This window comes from Acartia tonsa, chromosome 1 (genome assembly GCF_053477335.1).
Source record: "Acartia tonsa isolate MP-2025a chromosome 1, ASM5347733v1, whole genome shotgun sequence".
NCBI classification, from domain to species: domain Eukaryota; kingdom Metazoa; phylum Arthropoda; class Copepoda; order Calanoida; family Acartiidae; genus Acartia; species Acartia tonsa.
The window spans coordinates 2,434,735-2,457,309 of record NC_137260.1 but is presented as its reverse complement, the minus strand read 5'-3'; the positions used below and the strand labels follow the sequence as shown (position 1 = coordinate 2,457,309).

General features: G+C 37.2%; 2 protein-coding genes across 2 annotated transcripts; both read left to right on the top strand.

The window, feature by feature from the left end:
• The first annotated feature begins 7,541 nt into the window (after window positions 1-7,541).
• On the top strand, window positions 7,542-9,380 carry LOC145331887 (uncharacterized). The gene is made up of 5 exons (XM_080176763.1): window positions 7,542-7,649; window positions 8,035-8,109; window positions 8,266-8,336; window positions 8,557-8,629; window positions 8,754-9,380. Exons 1-5 carry the CDS (start codon window positions 7,551-7,553, stop codon window positions 8,856-8,858), a joined length of 423 nt encoding a protein of 140 aa, XP_080032889.1. The 5' UTR covers window positions 7,542-7,550; the 3' UTR covers window positions 8,859-9,380.
• On the top strand, window positions 9,315-22,575 carry LOC145319571 (C-type lectin-like). The gene is made up of 8 exons (XM_080161810.1): window positions 9,315-9,415; window positions 10,337-10,399; window positions 10,787-10,840; window positions 11,075-11,128; window positions 12,008-12,083; window positions 21,099-21,218; window positions 21,828-21,917; window positions 22,505-22,575. Exons 1-8 carry the CDS (start codon window positions 9,389-9,391, stop codon window positions 22,573-22,575), a joined length of 555 nt encoding a protein of 184 aa, XP_080017936.1. The 5' UTR covers window positions 9,315-9,388.

The window sequence follows — 22,575 nt, the reverse complement described above, 5'->3', positions numbered from 1 at the left end:
AACTTTTCTATAATTTGTGTTGGTTATAGACGTCAGTCTGTTCATCATTAATATGTTAGTATTACTATTTTATATAATTTATAGACAGAATACTTACTTATAATTTTGATTATACTTATGCATTTATGTTAATGTCCCCCCCCCCCTCCCCAAGAAATAACAAAACAAAACATATGGAAAATTCAAAATACTAGGAATTAGCGAAGCTTTTCTATAATTTGTGTTGGTTATAGACGTCAGTCTGTTCATCATTAATATGTTAGTATTTATATAATTTATAGACAGAATACTTACTTATAATTTTGATTATACTTATGCATTTATGTTAATGTTTTGCTTTAATGGATATTGTCATCCTTGTTAAAAATTTTTCACACATCCCAACACTTGATATTGACCCCTCCCCTCCCCCCCCCCCCACCCAAGAAATAACAAAACAAAACTTATGGAAAATACTAGGAATTAGCGAAGCTTTTCTATAATTTGTGTTGGTTATAGACGTCAGTCTGTTCATCATTAATATGTTAGTATTTTATATAATTTATAGACAGAATACTTACTTATAATTTTGATTATACTTATGCATTTATGTTAATGTTTTGCTTTAATGGATATTGTCATCCTTGTTAAAAATATTTCACACATCCCAACACTTCATATTTGAAGATATCTATAATATTATTAATCTTAATAATTTCTTGGAAACCGACAACAAAGAAAAATAGTAAAAATAGTAAGGAAATTATGTCATCACATTAATTTCATAGAAAGAACCTAAAAGTCTAATATATTTAGTAAATTTTATTTCGGAATTGTTTAACGAACATACTTCATTTAAGATTGCGTGATTTATTTCAGAAATAGAAATATACAACGTAAAAATTTATTATTTTTCAAAATCTAGTATTTATTTACGAAGCACTTCGTAAATAAATATTAAGAAATTTGAATATTTAGAAAAATATAAATAGGGAGCTATTTGTGAACGAACGGAGAGGGGAATATATATCATATTCTTGAAATAGAATTCTTGGCGACGTTAATTAATATTCCCCAATTTCAATATTATCATGTCTCTAAATTCCCTTTTGATTTTTCTCGAAATACGATACGTTTAGGGTTTGGAATACTTAATATTTTAAATATGTAGTAGACACATCATTGCCTTAAATACTTTTAAACATTCCCAGGACCTTTGAGAAGCTTTACTGTAAAAGAGAACCTTATTGATTCAGTCGTTACAGAGATGCTATAGTTCAAACACACACACACACAAAAACAGACAAAGATCCTGTTACTTTTATATAAGGAAATATATACAAATGTAGAAAAGAATTTCAACTTTTGTGTGAAAATAATTATAAGAAAAGGAAACTACACAGCAAATTTTACTTTCCTAGTTTTAATGAATGTCAAAATATGAAAATTATTGATAAAAATCCTTACTTTACTTCTAAGATCTGTGAGAAAAATAAAATTGATAGGAGTTCCTTTACTCTCTGATAAGATAGAGTATAAAAATCTGTGTAAGTGTGACTATTGCCTAAATAATAGTTTCAACATTTAAAATGCAAAAATTTAGAAATAAATAAACCAAATGAATAAATAAAACAGAATTATTTGGACCCATAAGGAGCGCAACTTTATATCAATCCTGTGTTTACTGAGAATTAAAAATCAATTTTATGCAAATATTAACGCAAATTTTAGGTACATTAAAAAAAACACTTTACTTTTCAACTGATTGCTGATCAGCATCTAAGGGAAGAATGAACTTGATAAACAAGTGCACAAACTCCTGTCCTGGATCTTTTAATTCTTTTGGTTCAAGTAAGCCTTCAGTACCTGGCCAAAATGTATAACAATTAATTTAAGTTTTTAACCATAAAATTAAGTTTATTTTATATCCTAATAACTTTTTGTTGGGACTGAATTCTCTTATGATTTTAAGTGATCATCTAGTGAACTCAAGATAAAAATCAGCTTGTAATAGAATGCAATACTTTAATGCCCACTATAGGACATAAAGTATAGTAACATCCAACAGATAACAAATCCTTTGAATATACAACAATTTTCTGAAAGTCCTAACTTTGTATGGTAATTACTTGCACCCTTTTACAGGCTAAGATATTCCACCTACTCTCATTAAAAATTTCATGTGCCTGACATTGAAGCAGTAGGTAACATCTCTTGTATGACACAATGCGGTCCAGACACAAACCCAACAACTCCCCAACAATCTTACAATAAACTGATATTTACCAGACTGATTACTGTACAAGACAGAATGTAACTTTTCTTTTGAACATTCCCCCAATGTCATCCAATGAATATAAAATAAATAAATTATGCACATTTTCATCTTATCTGAAACTTCATCTTTCATTGTTAAATTAAAATTATTGTCTAGTTAAACCCTTGACATAAATGGGAGATGTTTCCAAACACAGGATCAGGTTTCCATACCCCCTTCTACTGATTAACTATTATAATATAACAATACATAAATAAAAGTTTTTAAAAAAATATTTGTAGTCCCTGGGATGATGTTAAACTGGCCGATAAGACCATGGCAGATAAATAAATTATTGTAAGTCCCCAATGATGATTACAAAATTACCCCTTCTGTAGATTACAAACTGTGGTTGAAACGTTTAAACACTAAACTTTATGAACTAACCAATTAAAATTCTGTAAAAGATGTTAGGCCAACGAATAAGAAAACGTTATCATAAAACTTTGGGAACTAAGGTAATAAACAGCTATCCATTACGGACAAACGGACGTACTGGCCGACCCTAATTATAGAAATGCTTTGCTTTTAAAAAGTAGGTTAGTTGCCAACGTTTCTCCAAAATGCTAACAGAGGGGAAAATGCTTAATTTGACAGTATAGAAAGTATGCATTGAAAATGTGCTGAATCATTATGTAGGTACATACTATTGCTCAGGGGAAAATGGTATTTTAATATTCGACAAACCTTTCTTCCCCCCACTTTATTTACAAGCTAACACAGGCAGAATAACACATGTAAGAATTTAAGGGAGGATTGTTTTAATATCCATTGTCCATTCCCTGATTCGTTTGCAATGTAGTTGAGGGATAAGACAATAGCCAACAAATTGATCTACATCCCTAATGATGATATACAAGATTATAACCCTTATAGATTACAATAAATGATTGAAATGTTTGGACACTCAACTTATTTAACAAACCAATCAAAAGTGAATAATGTTGTTCAAAAATAAGGTTTTTCATTTTTGAATTCAGTGTAAATTGAAGGCAAATTCTGGTTCGTACTTTTACATTGAAATCTTAAGCTTCAGACAAAAAAAACTTAGTACTTTATATAGGACTAGCGGCTTTAAACTAGCATCTAAGTTCTCTGTAATGTATAAAAGGATAGAGAAGAGAAGAATAATAGCCTAAAACCATCCTAAGACTTAAATCTAAAAAAAATATCTAAAAACCTTCCTGGGATCATTGTTAAGCTTTCCTGAAATGGAGAACTCATTCGGTTCAGCGGTTAGTAAGATCCATCACTATAGACAAAAAACCTTAGTACTTTATATAATACTAGCGGCTTCGCCCCTAGCCTCTATATGATTCGCCCTATGAAGTAATGGGAAGTCAATAGAAATAAAAACATTAAAAAAAGTTATTCTTTGTTTAATTACTGTGGTAAAATTAAACCCAGGTTGTGCACTGTACGCACAAAAAATTCAATTCACAGAAATTAAACCCTGGTTGTTCGTATACACAAAAATTAAAATTTGTAAAAAAAATATTAAATTTTTCAATATTAATTTTTGTTTGGGGTGGGGATTCATGGGGGCTTCGCCTCAAATGTAGTGGGGTTCTCCCACCCCATTTACTGGTTTTTGTTTACAAAAATAAAATAAAAATCTTTTTTGGGGGGTTGTGGTGTCCCATCAGAGGACCAGTAGGTATATTCCCTGAAGAGTAGAGCCCAATCGGTTTAGCGGTTACTGAGGTTTTACAAAAAATGTAAATAAATTTTTTGGGGGCGGTGTTTTTTTAGTTTTTAGGGGGGTTGGGGGTGTTCCACTCCCAGGAAAATAGCTTAAAACCATCACAGGACCAGTAGGTATATTCCCTGAAAGGTAAAGAGCCCAATCGGTTCAACAGTTACTGAGATATTAAGCTTCAGACGAACAGACAGATGGACAGACATCAAGCTACTTTGTATTATTGATAATGACTTGTGGCAGATGAGCCTTTTCAACCAACGGTTTCACTTAATGCAAGTTAACAACTGCTGGTTCGTTATTAATTATTTGCTTATCATTTTCAGAGAAAGTTTGCAAATATTCAAATAATATTGTGCAAATTTATGACTAGCATTATCTAGAGACATCAGGGAGGGAGGGGACAATTGGCTGTTAATTATACTAGTACCCAAAGATTTATAATTATGTTTTTTAAATAAAATGAAGACATAAAGATATAAAACTTTTTTTTGAATTTTGATTACTTTTTAAAACTAGCAGTTTCACAGTTTTCAACCAGTAAATTTGGTCTGCAAATGTGTTTATCATCATTTTACACTAATTTATTGTCTATTGTCTTATCTCTTAAGATCCTTGAGAGAATTCTTGGAAAGATTGTTGGCTTTTAATCAGAGATCTTAGAGATAGGAAAATAGACAAAAAACATCACAGTGTCGTTGCAGTACAATGAGTACAATTGATATACACCCCAAATTATGATAAAGAAAATTACCCCTTCTGTAGATAATATTTTAAGCCAACGAATAAAGGAAATAAAGGAAAGAGATTATAAACTATAGGAGTAATATAATCAAAATTCAATTGTCTCTTCCTCCCCTATCTATGACATATTTTACAATTTAGAAAGTTGAATTTGAAGTTTTTGCTTGTATTTTGCATATCATCAATCACGCACTACCAGGTCACGTATACTTTTTGTACACAAACGCACAGAAAAAGGGGGTAACTGACAGGGTATTCAGTAGACCAAGGATGTACAACAAAGTTTAATTAATTTAAATCTTTAACGTGTCAATATTTCTTATATTTAAAATATTTATATTGTTTAGAAAATAATAGGAAAACTGTATAAATTTTGTGTACAAATCAGACCCTTGATTTGCCTGTCATCCAATAACCTGTGCGCTCTGTTTCACGCAAATAGTAACAAACAAGGATGACAACATCATAAAAGTGAAGCTCTAAAATGGTAGGACAAACGATCTGAAATTAATGCATATGTCTATACAAACTTGTAAGTAAATTTGTTGCAATACTGATTAAATACATGTTACTGTTTAAGGACATACTGATGTTTTTTTGAGTTGATTATAGAGATGCTTTGCTTATATCATTGTACTTTGTTGTCCTAGGAATCAGTATTTTAAAAATCATCAATCGAATAATTATATCACATAACAATATTCCTTAAAAAAATTTAAAAATTAACAAGTTAAAATGGACATTCTGGCAACGATTATAGAATTGCTACAATTTCTAAATAGTTCCTAACTACTACAGGAATCACCATGCAAAGTTTTAAATTGATAGGACAATTCTAACATGCCTAAATTAACAAAAATAGCTCTAATTATAGAAAAGATTTGCTTTTAAAAACTAGGATGAAACTATTCAGGCATTTCTTACGAGATAAAAGTAAGTAAACTTACATAGCAATTTCCCTCAAATTGGCAAGTTAAGCATAGACCAATACCCCCCTCCTATTTATTTTTGGATAAATAAAAAGAAGGTGGGATTAAGAAAAACATGAAACTTTGGGTACTTATGTAATCTGTAGTTCAGTGTCTCCATGCAATAGTTGTTGTCAAAAAGTAAAAAACCAGCAAGCTTTAAATGGACGTACGGACTTTCTTGTAATTATTATAGAGTTGCTATGCATCCGAAACTGTTGTATGAATCATAAGTATTTGCTTTATTATTAAATTTGCCTTGATATTAAATCTATTAAAATTTATGCCTAAATTTTGTTTGAATCTTATCAATTCTATTTTATTTCCTGTCCTCAATATTCAATTGAATTACTCATTATTAAATTAAAATAATTTTGGGCTGGGGTTGGGTTCAGGGAGAGAGGGGACATTTGGTTGCTTATTACACTAGTCCCCAAAGTTTTATAACAACTTTTTTTTTATCACTTCTAACAGTTATAAATCTATCTCAACCATAACATTTATAAATTAGTAACTACTGCTGCTTCATAACAAATATATTTCAAAGAAAAAAATCTTCATTATCAATCGCATCTTTTAGTGAAGTGAATCAAGCAAATATAGCTTGGTCAGTTTTTTTTTATTTATTTATATTTTTTTATATTCTTTAGCTTACCAACTTTAGGGTCTTTGAATTTTGACTTGTTGGTTCATTTAGTGACCATACATTTCAACCACCTACAGAAAGAGTAATTTGGTGTTTTATCATTTTGGATTTATATCATTTTTTCGGTCTTTGTCTTATTCCTTTAGATCCCTGGGTTGAGTTAGTTATACCCAACTGAATATTTTTATACAAAACTAGAGAGTTAATTTGTTTGGGGGGGGGGGGGTGTAAATTTTGATAGTGGAGTCAATAAATTCTTTTTTTGGGAGTTGTTAATAATTCCCTGCACGGCCTTGGCTATTGTTCTAAAGGAAGTGAATATTGTTATCAAAGTTAAAGCTGAAGTACTTATAATATTTCAATAACTAATTAGTTGATATCAAACTATACACTACAGCAAAGCAGAAACAAAAGATAAGTAGAATACAATATTGTAGTAATTATGTATATAGCCAATATCCAAGGAGGGAGAGGACAATGAGCTGTTTATTACACCAGACCCCAAAGTTTTGAATCAATATTTTCTTATTCGTTGGCTTAACAACTTTGGGGAATTTTGATTGGTTGTTTGATTAATTTATCAGTAATTGTCTTTTCCCTTTAGAACTATCTTTTATATACCCAATCATGATAATAAAGGGGGTTTAAGGGTGGGATTGATAGGTGTATTTAGTGCATGGTAAAGAAAGGGAAAGATATGGGTTCAGGGATATATCATTGAAGAAAAATAATTGATAGAATTGGAAGGAAGGGATATATTACTGGGGAAAGGTGAGAATATGTATTTTGATAAAGAAAAAGATACAAAAAGGAGATGAATATAACATTTAGGATGGGTAAAATTAAATAGGAAAGGTTGATGAATTGGCTGGGTAAATAAATGTATATTGATATACTTGGCATTTTTAGATTTTTATTTTCCAAAGATGAGAAGGGTGTTCTTATTATTTGCAGCATTTCTCTTCTGCAGCTCTGCATCTGCTGTCAAAGTTGGACCTTGTTTCCTAAAGATGGAGAATAGGTAATTTTAAACTTTATTTCATTAAAATATTTAACAAAAGTTTGATTTTCTTGTTTGTATTGATTCTTTTATATCATGTATATTTCAAACAAAGAAATTATTGAAATTAAAGTGTTTATGTAATTATAAGGAATCTTTAATTTAAAATTACCTACTCTTCAAGGAGATTTCCTTTTATGGAGGGAACAGTAGGTCCTCTGTATACCACTGAGACAGCAAAGGAGTGTGAGAACATTTGCATAGGAATGATCAAGTGTATGGCATACACTTATGAGGTTGTACCATAATATTAATCCTTACATAAAAGTAACAGGATCTGTGTCTGTTTGTCTGTGTGTACCAAAAGATCTCACTAACTTCTGAACTGATATGATTCTACTTTAGATTATTTTATAACTTTTTTAGGAGGATAACATCACAAGAAATCCCCCCCCTTAAAAAGAATATTTTACTTTTCCCCTTATAAAACAAAAATTGTTATGCAGGCTAACTTCCCTCCCACCATACCTCAATTGAACCTAGAGGCCTCTTGGGGCATAGGTTCTAGTATACTATTGATGTAACATTTTTTAACATTATATGATAATAAATGATGGCAAGAAGCTGTGTAATTCCAGAATTGTTACCTCTTAGTGCCATGTATTATTTTTATAATTTCAGTTTAGCTCAAAGAAGTGTTTTATCTACCACTTCTACCCTGACATTGGAAATGATGAAAAAGAAATTGATTGTAAGGTATTTTAGGCTGAGTTGTATCAAATATTACTTTTGCTATTACTTGATAATGCTTTTATGAATTGAAATTTAAAAGTAAAAGTATCCTTTTGATTATTTCTGCAATAGTGTGAACTATAATTCAAAATATTTATTTATCATTTTTTTTCTTATTAGGAACCTTGTGTCACTTATTACATTGGCCTCCCCACCTTCTGTTACAACATATCAACAGATTATATTTTCTAGTAAGTACCAAAGAACCACTTTTTTATCATTCTAATTTACATTCAAAAGGCTTTACTACATTAAAACAAAGTATTCTGTTTTTCATTCTCTCAATCTGAAAAAAGTAGTAAAAATAAATTCTTAGAACTAAGATTAGAATTTGATTATTACTCCTCTATTTCACCTCAAAAAAATTTTTTTTTTAATCCTCTTATTTAAAAATTTATATTTTTGTTATAGTCGTGCCTACCTCACCAGACTTGACGACTGTAATACCTACTCAACTTTGTGTAAAAGTATTCATGTTCTAGAGGTAAATAATTCAATTAACAACGTTCACTAATAATAAATATAATTAGAATAGAATGAAAAATATAAACACATTATTGACAAATTATAATCTTAAATAATGTGGTGACAAATTATTCATTCACTAGGCTGAAGCAAACTCCTCCAAAGATGTTATGGAAAAGATGAAGACTGAATATGAGGACAATAGCAGATTAATTTTTTTTTCTCATCTAAGCAAAGCTGATCTATAACTTATAACTTGTCTGTCCCTCAATCAATAATGCTCAGGAGACAATTGAAAGCCATATATGAAAAAAGATTATGTCAACTATTATTTTAGAATTATAAACTTGATTTTTTAAATACTTCTGCTTATCAATTCAATTGAACATCTACTCTATACCTCACTTGGTTTAATTGTCTATCTTCAATTACTTTTGAGTATTTTTTATTCAGTAAAGCATTTTTTATATATTAGCCTAGCTTCTTAAAAATGTTGCCATACTTGTTTTGGTTTCTCTGACATTAGAAACAATTTCAGAATCCATTTATAAATCATTTTTCAAAACAGATATTTTATTTAAAAGTCTATAGACAAATAAAAAAAGAAAGTAGTATATCTATTTTTTACCAAGACATGATTTAAATATCTATATATCCTTTTCTTAAGATTTGTTACTGCTAATATCATTTCAACAATGTTTAGTATTTTTGTAACCAAATTACAATGAAATATCTACTTTAGTCCAAACTGAAGGTGCAAGAGGAAAAGTTCATTGAAATGGAAAATTCACATACTGCTTTAAAGGTTTGTTTCTTTTATTCTATACCAGACAGATGGTCAGATGTATAGAATTAGACAGTCATGATTATTCAAAACCATTATTTTTATTTCAACCCCTTACAGTCGGGCCCCTTGCCGCACCTTAACCAGTTGGGGGGGGGGGAGGGGGCGTTCAACGCCCCCCCCCCCTATTATCTCAGTTCCTATTAGAGCTAGAGGGCTAAAAAAAATTGTGCAAGTCCCCTATTTGATAATGAATTTCCGACCTTAAGTGAAAGTCAATTTTTGCTTCCTTCACTCTTTTATTTAACAACCTTTGTTTTTAGGTCCTTTTTCACTTTTCCTAAAAATTTCAAACGGCTGTAATTTTCTTATTTTTGAAGCTAGAAAAACAATTTTTTAGAACAAAACAAGAACAAAAATTGCGGTCACAGGAGCCTTTTAAAGATTTCTGGAGACCTGGAGGATCAGGACCTGCAGGATCATACCTAGAACTTGAAATCGACTTGAACACCTGTATTTCATATAATGATTTACTACTAGAGGATAATCTAGTATTTTAGTAAGATAAAATGCTTTGTTTAAGTCAAAAAAAATATTTTTGCTCTTTACCTGGATTACCCTGCCAGGTTTGCTGGCATCCTGTGCCCGCCAGGATGGAGATATTAAAAAATTCTAACTCTCAGTTATGTGTTATACCCATACTTAAAAAGTCACGCAGTTTGGGCTCTTTATCTTTCACACACGGAAAATGAGATAGAAAAAACAGGATTAAGGGTTAAAGTTTATACACCAATACAAAAAGAAATGAATATAATCATTGTTTACCAAGACTTGATTTAAATACCTATATACCATTTTATGACCGTGTGGTTTGTTGCTAATTATATCCTTCATTGAAGTTTAGTATTTTTTGTAACCAAATCACAATAATATTTATTTTAGTCTAAACTGAATGTGCAAGAGGTAAAGTTCATTGAAATTGAAAATTCGCAGAATGCTTTAAAGGTGTGTTTCTTTTATTCTATACCAGACAGATGGACAGATGGATAGACTTGTTTTACTTTGTATTATAGATTTATTAGTGTTTTCTCTTATATTTAAATGCTGTAACGATTTTTTACAAACGGGGGAGGGGGACAACAACCCGCCCACCCCCATCAAAAACAAATAGTTTTCTTTAAGCAATAATTAAATGTACAGCATCCTGTCAATAATATAATATTTCCAATGTTAATCTAATATTTACCAACAGCTGGTAACAGTTAGAGATATAAAAAAAATACACATCTAAGATATTTCCATTTGTCAAACAGTTTATTCCCTAAAGGTTAATGTAGCAAAACTATCATGAATTTTTAGATTAGACAGTAATTTATTTTTTTTAAATTCTAGAGTGAATTAAGTGGAACAATACAGTCACAACAAGATATCATAAATACTTTAAAGGTAAATTTGATTAGATAAAATTACAATGCATTAAAAGATAATACATACTATTATAATATTTTGAGAACAAATATAATCTTTACGAACAGCTGGTAACAAATAGAGTTTTAAAAGTTCTCTTTAATCAAACTACTATTTCCAAAGGTTTACATTATACAAAACATATGAGGAACTTTTTATCTTCATTGTTAAATCTTAACAATTAATTATTTCTGACTAATGTTTTTCTTTCAGGCTGAATTAGATGGAAAACAAAAGTCACAACAAGATATCATAGATACATTGAAGGTGGATATGTATTGTTTAAATCAAAATAACACATAAAACATTTCAAAATAATTTTAGTTGTTTGTTTGCAAACTTAATCTGTATCTGTACCAAAAGATGTTACTACTGATAGATTTTATAGTTTTCCTATCAGCAAATGGCTATTTTAGGCCATATTAGTTAATGTGGTCAAAAAAAATTATTAACAGTTGTAAACATATAGATAGAGATTTGAAAGTTTTTGTTGACAAACTACTAATTGCCTGAAAGTTATGGAACTATACTATATTTAATTTTCTACAAACAGCTAGTAACAAAAAGTAATAAATCAATTTATTGTCTACCAACATTTGATTTAAATATCTTTTTATCATTTTTTACTGTCTATGTTGTTTGTTGCTACTTTTATCTTTTCAACAATGTTTAGCATTTTTTTTGTATCTAAATCACAATGAAATATTTTCAGTGTTGACAATAAATAATTTCTATACATTAGATCATAGACGTCTAAACCTTGCAGAATCTGAAACATATTGTTGATAATAATGTAATTTTAGCTATACTAGTACTAACTCTCATAATGTAATGGCAAAAAATTGCTAGTTAAACTAAAGTTAATGGAACTTAACCAAGGTGACATAACCATCCCCCAACCCTCTTGCCAAAAATAGTTAGCAACTAATCTTTACCAATAGTTGTTAACAAATAGAAGTTTAAAACTACTATTACTGTTTGTTTACAATAAATTTGGCAAAACATGACAGGAAAATTTTATTTTCAGTGTTGACACCAAATGATTTTAAAATAATAGTTTTTTTTTATATCAGACAGAGTTAAGAAGAACAATACAGTCACAACAACAAATTATAAATTCCTCCTAATTTTATTTTCCCTTTTTAGTCCAAGCTGGATGAGCTTAAAAGAAATACTGTATTTAAATGTTATATGGATGGATTTGAATATGACAAGGATACAGGTTGTAGGCATTTTTAGTCCATATATAAAAGATATATTTGTCTGTCTACCTATGTGTACATCAAAATTGCAAATAATTCTTTATCTATCAATATCTCAATGATCATTTACTTTGGCATAAATTTTTAAAAACAGTGAAACGCTTTTTTTCATTATATACAACTCCCAATTTTCATTTACATATGCAGTATTGAGATATATTGATAAAATTAAATATTACCATCATAGTAGGCACAGGACGCTAGCAATTCTGGAGGGGTCCACCTGTAAAAAGTTATTTCTAAATTACACAAAGCATTTAAAATTTCTAAAATACTAAAATATAGTATAAAAAGAAATTAAATATAGTTGTCCAGGTTAATTCCTTAATTTTTATCTAAAGACTCAAGAGTCGAGCTGATTTTACATGTCTCATCGTATCATAAACTTTATTTTTAAACAATCCTACCAACCACCAATGCTGGCAGCCAGCGGCTACCATGGACTGCTCTTATTAAAATTATAGTTAATTTAAATAAAAATAAAGATTATGTAAAAATTTCCCTCTAGCTGTAAAAAAAATATAAAACTTATAGCTGTTATAGGTTATCAGGTAAAATAACTTAACATAGGTTAATAAATACAGGGGTGAAGGAAAAAAAATATGACAATGATTACTAGTTGTAAATTCTATATCAAACAGGAAAACCACACACTAATCAAAAGTACTATAGCTTTACCAAGAAGGAGTAAAGGGAAGGGGGTATTGAAGTACCCTACCTCCCATTAGTAGTATAAAACTAAATTTGTGCAGTTTCTGTGTTCAATAATTAATTTCTGACTAAAACTCAACCAAAATTATATACTGTTTTCTTGTTCTCTTTAGCAAAGCTAATTCATGATTTAAAGTGTCTGTCTGAAACGTTGTGAGAGAAACATTTATTTATCCTTAATAAAAAAGATAAAAATCATCAAGTTATAAATTTTAGAGTTGCTTACAGCTTTTTAAACTTTTCTTACCTGTATATCAATTCTTACCTACTTTGAAGGCATTACTAAAAGTTTTAGTTAAATCATAAATGGAAAGAAAATATATAATTCATTTTTTTGTGAGTTATACCAATTGAAGGAAAGCATATTTGTAAATTACAAATATGACATTCACATTAAACATAGTTACTAGAAAGTTATATACAAAGAAGATAAAGTATAGAATAGAATCCAGGTAGAAGATTCTGCCTGGCTAGCCTGAAGTAAAATTGGAACTTTTGAAAGACCAAAACGGCTACATGGCTGTTAGTAAATAACATGATTTCAGTAATTATTCAGAAAAAATATTAAAAATAAACTCTTTTTGCAATAATTTACTAAGAGCCTTGTAGCCAAGAATCTAGCTTTCTCTTCCCTATTCACAATGGATTAAATATGAATTTAATGTGCATATTAAGCCTTAAAAAATTTAATTATGTAAGAAAATTTACAAAAAATATTAGTCTCAGTATTTATATTATAATACTAGGTTGCGCTCTTATGTTTGTTTTTAAACAGCTGATTTATACATGATAGTGTGGTATCCGCCCAGGATAAATGGCAGACACCAGAGTTCAAATGACTACGGCAGTGTGAACAGACGTGGACACCTATACTATAGAGAAGCTACGCTTCTCTAGCAATCACTAAATAATAAACAGAGTCTATTCAGTTGTTTCTTTATTCAGGGTCTAAGGGTTACTAACGTTATATACAACAAACAATAAATACACAGATAGGAATAAATAATCATAAACAAAATCAATATAATACATATACAATAGTCAGTTTGGGCAATAATGATCCCCCATCCCTGGAAAGGGTGGGGGGAATTAACAATACAGCTTAACCATAATAAGGCTGTCAGAATCTATCATTAATTTTAGGCATAGGGAGGGGGTCGGCAGACCCCTTCCCCAGGACTCGGGGGAGGGCCCTCGGCCCTTCCCCGAACCCAGGTCAGGGTTGCCATAGGCATGGCTCATGGTTGCCGAATACCACAACTCTCCCCTCGGAAGGCTGGGAGGGGGGTCTCCCTGCCAGACTTCCGACAGTGGTTGAGGCCTTCGGCCCGCTCCTTAGGGCTAATTTATATACAAGCGATAATGATTCAATGGAATCCTAGTGGTGATTTTCAGGGCTGATGGGCTCCCAACGTGGGATAGAAGGTAGAGGCTGGCTTTTGTTGGACACGTAGCTCGGCGCCAGCCGGTGTCAGGTTGGCGTGGGGCACAGCCGCTGCGGGGCCGGTCAGTAACGGGGCATTCTGGTTGTTGTTGGCAGCGGCTGGGGCACTGGCTACCAGCTTGACCGTCTGAGCGACAGCCTGGCCTCCCGAGGGGCCGCGGGGCTTTCCAGAGTGTGGTCCAGGCCTGCCTGGGCGGTCGTTCCCACTATCGGCTGATTGCATGGACACCATTTCCTCGGCTGCTTCCCGGCCGATAGGAATGGCATCCCAGACTACTGAAAAGTCCCGGGACTTGGCATGGGTGAGTCTGGCTCTGGCCAAGGCCTTACGATACAAGGTTGGGTGGTACAGGAACACTTGTGACATCGCGTTCAGGGCGGCCCGTACACCTCCTTGTGCGGCTGCCAGGGAAATGATGGTTAAGTCTCCCAGCAGCTTGAGAATCAACAACAGCAAACACAGTATGGCTGCGCCATCTCCCCACTCGTGAATAGCCTGTCTGAACCCAGCCCAGACATCCAGGGCTGCTTCTCCTTCCTCCGCCAGTCGGTCGATATCGTAGGACACGATCCCATGGTCTCCGGTGGCTGAACAGCTACCTTGCTGAACGCATGAGCCATACGACAGGCCGGTCAGCATGGCGGCCTTATACGCTGGGAACGCTAGCAGCTGCTGCCAGTCGTTCAGCTCAGCCTGCGAATACAAGCCTCCCGAACTAAAGTCATCCAAGGGTTCTGTCAGCAGCTGCTTGGGCGTATCCAGCGGGGGTGGCCTCTTCTTAGGTGCGGGGGTTAGCTCTATCCAGCCTTCCTCAGCGTGCACAGTTAGGGGGTAGGTGGAGGAGCAGGGAATCTTGGTGGCATGGCCGCTATACACCTTTGTCACGGCATCTACGAATCCTGTGGGTTCCACCGGCACCTTGTCCCAACATTCATTGCTCTCACGGACAACATATTTGTTGCGTTGGCAGGTAAGCTGGAGCAGTACATCTCCCCTCAGCACAGAGAACGTGCTCCCCTGGACACGCACCGGATGGGTCGGGTCTAGTTGCTGGAGCTTCCAGCAATTGGCCGCTACTTCTTCTGCTGCGGTGCTTCTCATTCGAGTCTCCAGGGTAAATCCGATGTAACCTGCATGTATCTGGGCCTGCAGGGGGACATCCACGTCCCTGGCCGATACTCTGGGCAGCGCTGCCGCGGCCGGGTCAGCTGCCACGAACAATGCTGGGTGGTTGGTGGCATGGGCCTCAAAGTCGCAGTTCACTATTGAGGTGGGGGTAGTCATGTTGATGAAGAATTGGGCTTGATGGTCAACCAAGAACGCATCCATCACTAGGCTAGGCTGGAGGCTGCGGATCAGCCTCAAGGGGCAATCTCTCCCCAGGTGGTCCCACACGTAGGTGGCCTCCCCAGTGATGCAGGACAGCTCAGAATGGGGACACTCTAGGGTCAGGTGGTCAGACTGGGACTCCACCCGTCCATTCTCGACTACATAGGTCTCTTCCTTGACCAGCAGCCGTCGTTCCTGGAGCACTAATTCATTGCGGTACAGCTGGCCCTCGAAATGGACGTCCTCCCCTTCACAACCCACCCCCTCGGGGCTGTTGACCAAGGCGCCCACCATATCGAGGGTGAAGAACAGGGGATGGTTCAGCTGAAACGTCAGTGGCTGGGTCTTGCCTGGCAGCGTGTAGACTCGGTTCCTGGCCAGGTCTCGGCACGTTTCTGGATCAATCTTGGTTGGCCTCATGAGGGTGGGGACCAAGGTCACCTTGAGGTGACCCCATACTCCACACCTAAATGTCCACTGGGACACGGTGAGTTGACAGCTATATCCTGTTGTTTCCCTAATCTTGACTTGCTGCAGGACATGTACCTCATGGCCCAAGGGCACCTCCTGGTGTAGCGGCTCCGTGCTACACATCTTCTCCTTGTTGTAGGCTGTGACATGGGTGGGGTTGGCACAGTCCCACCCTACCAGGACGTAGCTAGTTGTAGGCCACACGGCTGCGAGCAGTAGTCCCCACAGAACCATCCACCAGTGTGAGAATCTACCAGACAGCCATCGACCTCGCGCACGCGGCTGGGGATCCTCGGCTCGGGCCACGGCTGCTTCTTGGGGCTGGACACTGCTGGGCTGCTCCTGGCTAGATACAAATTTCCATTGAGCGTTATCTTTGGGTGCCCGGGGCATCCCGGTACCCTCCCCAATGACAGACTGACAGGCGACTGGCGCCTGCCTGGGTGTCGGCTCCCCTAGCCCCAAGGGGTCCCTTCCATTGTCCATGGCATGCCCAGTGGCATGGGGCTGGAGTGCGTGTGGCACAGGCTCGCCCTGGATTACGTCCCTCCCCTGCCCTAGGAACTCAGGTGCATGTGGCACAGGCAAGTCCTTATATCCCCAAATTTCAATCTCCCCAGCCTCTGGTGCGGGAGGCACAGGCAAGGCTGGAGGGTTACAATACTTTGGATACAATACATTTGTCAAATTTAACTTATCCTGGCTCGGTTGGGAATGGTGGGCAGCTGGGTTCCCTCGGCTGGCAGTGGGCGCTGGATGGTGTATGGCTGGGCTCTCCCTACGGGCTGGTGGCGCTGGCTGACTGGGGGTGACGGATGTCACCCCTCCCTCTGGGGCTGCTGGCTCGTTCTAGGATCCAGGTATCTCGGTGGTGGCGACGGTTGTCGCCCCAGGCACCAGGGTGGGGGCGCTGGATAGCACCCCCCAGTCATCGCAGGTGGCAGCGGCGGTTGCCGCCCCAGACATCAGCTTGGGGGTGCGGGGGCGCACCTCTCGTCCTTCCCAGGCGGCGGCGCCGGATGGCGCCCCATACATTGACTCCGATGCGCTGGCTAGCGCCTCCTGCCTCTCTCGCTCAGCGGCCGCCAGGGCCTCCCCGTACACCGTCTCAGTGGTGCTGGGTAGCGCCCCTCCACTCTTGCTGGGTAGACTCGGTCTGGCAGGCCCCATCATGTTGAGGCTGAAGGGTTGAGGCCTCAGGACTTCTGGCTCTGCAATGTTGGTGGGCTGCACGAACTCCGGCCCCAGGTGATTGAGGCTGAAGCCCAGACCAACCCGGTTGGGTTCAGCCGCTCCTCCCAGCACGTTGATCCTAGCTGGGACGGTTCCAAACTGCGGCATTCCGTCGGCTCGGCCCGCTGCGTTGGGGGCGGCTGCTTGCTGGAGTGTTGCTGGGGGCGCGCTCCCTTCCATGTTGGCTACTCTGCTGGGCTTTCCTGAGGGAGCGCCCTTGTCAGCGGCGCGCCTCCGGCCGGCTACCTGGTCCCAGTCGGCTTTGCACTCGGCCGCCGTATGGCCGGCATAGTGGCAACGGTCGCATTTGGCAGGACGGTCACGGCGTGGCTGGGTGCGTCTCTCTTCTAGGCTGACCTCCATAGGCGTCGGACAGTCTCGGACTCGGTGGCCTTTCCCATGGCAGCGGTAGCAGCGACCTGGAATCTTGTCATCTGGGGCGACCTTCCCCATCTGGTGGAGACCCGGAGCCAAGGCGCCAATCTCCATTGGCTCCGACTCATCATATTGGGGCAACTGGATGCTGGCTGATCCCGTGAGCCCGTCGGTGGCGTCCACTAGGCACACACCCTCCTTCAGCTGCTTGGTGATCATTGTGACGGTAAACATGGCTCGCCTCATGTACTCAGGTACCGAGGCAATCTCATGACCCATCATTTCACGTTTCACATTAGCGTTACGAATGCCACGATTTAATTCGTCTATCAACAATTCAAGGTCCTGATGGCTATAGGCCTCCCTATACAATGCACACTTTGTGGATATGTATGCTTGTATAGGTTCTGTTGAGTGTTGCCTATAATCCCTGAAGGCTTGCTTCAAAGTCTGGGATTCAAAGGCTGGACGAAATAACATTTCACACTCGGCCTTGACTTGTTCGTATGTCAAGGCTTGGCCTGCCTCGCCAAACAGATGAGAGGCCATCTCCGCCGCTTGCCCCGCCAGGGATAGTAAAAGGGCGTTGCGGCGGTTTAGTGTGTCATGGGGAGGCACACGGTAAGCCGCCCATGACATTTCGAGTCTCCGGATGTGGGAATTCCAGGATTGCTTGGGCGGTCCTCGATACTCCGGCAGGTTACTCAGCATCAGCTTGCGGTACTCGGCTGGAGCCGGCTGGGGATCATCCTGGAGCCATCCTTGGAGCTGGTCGCCTCCTGGCGCTTGCGGTTGCTCCATCGGGTCAAAGGTTCAGCGGCGGGACACGAAGTTTTAAGCCAATACTATAAATGGTTTACACTTGAGGCTTTCTAGCCTAGCAGCCAACACTGTTTATCACTAGGTTGGTAGTTTAACTACAAAGATTTAAATTAGGTGTACCCAAAGTACTTGTCACTAGTTTTCTGAGTTGTAGAGTAGGCTGGTAGGGGTAGATAGCTGTTGAGGGTCTGAACTGCTGTCAGGAACTGATTGGGTTTTCCTTATCACACTATAGATAGGAGGGAGAAGCTTGCAAGTCTTTTTTTTCTAAAAATATCTCTGTTGGATGCTATGGAGTAGCTCCGCTCCTGTGTGTGTGTGTGTGCGTGAAATATCCTTTCCTTGCAACGCGCTTACGCACCGGCAGATTCGCGCACACAGGTAAAACGCGCACCTATCCCTCAACCCTCTCTCTCATTGGTCCGCTTTGTCTTATTCGTCCGTTGAATTTTGTTATGCTGCGCGACCTGTAAATGGCGCTCTGTTCTCCCGGTCGCTATCTCCACACCGTGGGCGGACTTATTCAAGTGTGGGTAGGAAGGGGGAGCGCGTGAGGGGATGGGGTAAAACCGTCCATTCCCCCCTATGGGGAGGGGGGGGGTGCTGTAGGTTTGAAGTAACTGTGTGGTGAGGTAATTGTGCCCTTTCCTTAATCCTGGGCTTATTGTTATGTCACCTCAATTGTATTTTCTTCAATGGATGGTGGGCCCCTCCCCTTCCGTTGGGATAAGGGGTGTATTTGTTGTGCTGAAGGCTTGGGGGTTAGATTGTTTATCAATGCATTGTTATATTACATCTAGGTTCTATTTTTGGCTTTATCACAATACACAACAGATTTGCTTACCAAGCCTGTTCTATTTTTAGTTTTATCACAATACACAACAAATTTGTTTACCAAGCCTTGCTCATAAATCTATTGTTCAGCCTTCACACTAGGGTGGTAATCCCTACAATGTGATATAATATCTGTTTTTCTAGATGGGTGGCTGCGCTGTAGCCTCTCAGGATACTTGGAGTTAACGTAGTTTTCTTCTGCTTGGTACACTACACTCGTATGTTCGCTCGCAGCTCGCAGCTATTTGGCTTGTTTCAGCCTGTCGGCGGCAGGGAATGTCCCTTCCTGCAGCGCCGCTGGTTCGAATCCTGCTATCTCTTGCAGTAAATGTTGGCCTATTTTCAGCCGTTTACACTTAGTTGGCCTGTTTCAGCCCATCCGCAGGCCTGTTTCAGCCCTTGAGCGCTCAATTCTCCGTTAGATGTCGGCGCTTCTCGCGGTTCTCCGTCAAGTTTCGCTGCTCTCCGCAGTCTCTCGTCCGATTTCGCTACTCTCCGCAGCTCGGGTTCCGCCACACTTAGTGGTCTTTCGCTAGGTTTCGCTTCCACAACTGCCGGATGCAGAGTTAGACCTTGCTATCCAGGGTGGGTAATTCAGGTTGCTTGTGTCAGTTTTGCCAGTTTCACTGCTGGGAGTACCTTAGCCTCAGCTGCGCGTCTGCTCTACACTTGTGGTTTGCCGTAATCTCACACAGCTGTCACCAAAAGTTGTGGTATCCGCCCAGGATAAATGGCAGACACCAGAGTTCAAATGACTACGGCAGTGTGAACAGACGTGGACACCTATACTATAGAGAAGCTACGCTTCTCTAGCAATCACTAAATAATAAACAGAGTCTATTCAGTTGTTTCTTTATTCAGGGTCTAAGGGTTACTAACGTTATATACAACAAACAATAAATACACAGATAGGAATAAATAATCATAAACAAAATCAATATAATACATATACAATAGTCAGTTTGGGCAATAATGATCCCCCATCCCTGGAAAGGGTGGGGGGAATTAACAATACAGCTTAACCATAATAAGGCTGTCAGAATCTATCATTAATTTTAGGCATAGGGAGGGGGTCGGCAGACCCCTTCCCCAGGACTCGGGGGAGGGCCCTCGGCCCTTCCCCGAACCCAGGTCAGGGTTGCCATAGGCATGGCTCACGGTTGCTGAATACCACAATAGCAACTACATCCATACATTAACTTGTGGTAGGGAGGGAGGGGGGAGGAAGGGGCTGTACCCATTGAACTGACCTTCGAAAATTACAAATGTGGTCAATTGTACTTGCCAAAATTAAAACAACATTAGGTTAAGTGACTTTTCATCATTGTCCAAACTGATCAAGCAGCTACTGCTGTCTTCACTTCATCAAGAGGTGTGTATCAGAGATGTTAGTTTATGGGTAAATATTTACCTTTTAAGTACCTAAAATTAGTCTAGATTATTCTATAGTCAAGCATGATACACAACAAAACTTGATTTTAAATCATAAAGATCAACCAAATTTTAAAAGTATATATTAGATTTTGATACAAATTAAATTTTCTAATTTTGTCCAACTAGTCATTGTGATTTGTACTTTAGCATTATTTTCTTTACTGCGCAAGTCAAAGATTCCTTCTAATTTCCCAGAAATTTTTTGGGTTTTCACTTCTATTCCTCCTTATTCTATGGTTATATACTAAGTGAATTATTTATTTTCTGTATCCAATTTTAAAGAGTAACACTAGACATCCATTGTTTACGTTTTCTATTAAGGCATTTGCTACAAAATAATTGAAGAACGTCTTACTTGGGATGCTGCCAGAGAAAAATGTCATGGGTGGAATGCTGAATTAATAAGCATCCACTCACAGCAAGAAAATGATCTTGTACAAAGTAAGATAATTTTAAGGATTAGAAATTCATAAAATAATGGAATACACATAGACTTTGAGTATTTGAAAAAAATTCGTTTTTTAATTTTTGTAGTGCTTATTTCTAAAATGCCAAACCCAACAAGGATAACAACTTCCCTAAGCTGAATGGTCAAATAACAATGAAAAAAAGCTCACTACCTTATTATAAACAGAGGAATACAAATACATAGTACACAATTACATATACAACCAAAAGTATATAACAAACATTTTACATATTTTCAATCAAAATTTGGGGGTCAATTGTCATGGTATAAACTCATTAGAAATGAACAGCATAATGTTTAAACGTAGTAAATGAAAAGAATAGAAAAAATTTTAATTATGATTAATATTTACACTAATCAAGGGGATGATTATGTCATTATCTTTATGTTTAAGTAATTGCATGATCGAAATAAGAAGATTATAAGCAATTCCATCTGAAATAGCTGGAATACTTTAATTCTGCTTTATAGTGATCCATTCTGTATGTCTGTGGCTTTTATTCTCATTATTAAAAGTACCTAAATATTAGGAGCAAACCTAAAGGTAGATTTAGTATGGTATATAACAAAAATCTATTTAGACATTGCTAAATCATTAAGTTCTGCTGTCTGGATTGGCTTGAATGATCAAGCCCAAGAGGGGTCTTTCGTATGGGCCGATGAAACCTCAGGTAAAGTTTACACTTTTTATATCTTTAAAACATAATACAGTAAATATAATTTTATATAAAAGCAAAACTTAACCCATCAGATTAACAGACCTACAAACCTTAACAAATGTAGAGCAACAATGCAATTAATATTCACTATTAGTTAGAAGTTTGAATCAAAATTCCTTACAAATCTATCCCAAGATTATTTAAATACAGGATGCCTTATAAGGGACAAACTTACAATTTACAACTTGATTATAGAGATGCTCTGCTTATAACATTAAAGCTTATTATAATAAAATATATATTCTAAAAGTAACAATCATATACATAGAAAGGGGGATAGGAGGGAAGTTGGTGGTTTAAGGTATACCAACAAAGAAGATAAAAATCTTTCCACGACCAGAAGACTCTACATTGTAAATTATGGCCATATTGGTCCAGCAGGTTGCAAGACAAAAGATTGATTGGCAAAAACACATAGCGCCTCTACTTTAGTAAAAATCTTTAAGATCAAATAAAAATTATGCGTTTTTTTCATATTGGCCTATTTCTTAAAAGAGCTTTGTTTGTATTGATTTTAATTACTATTTTTTTTATTTCAGTGGAATACAAAAACTGGTACAAGTCTAGCCCAAATGGAGGTAGAAGTGAAAACTGTATTCTTGTAAGTTAA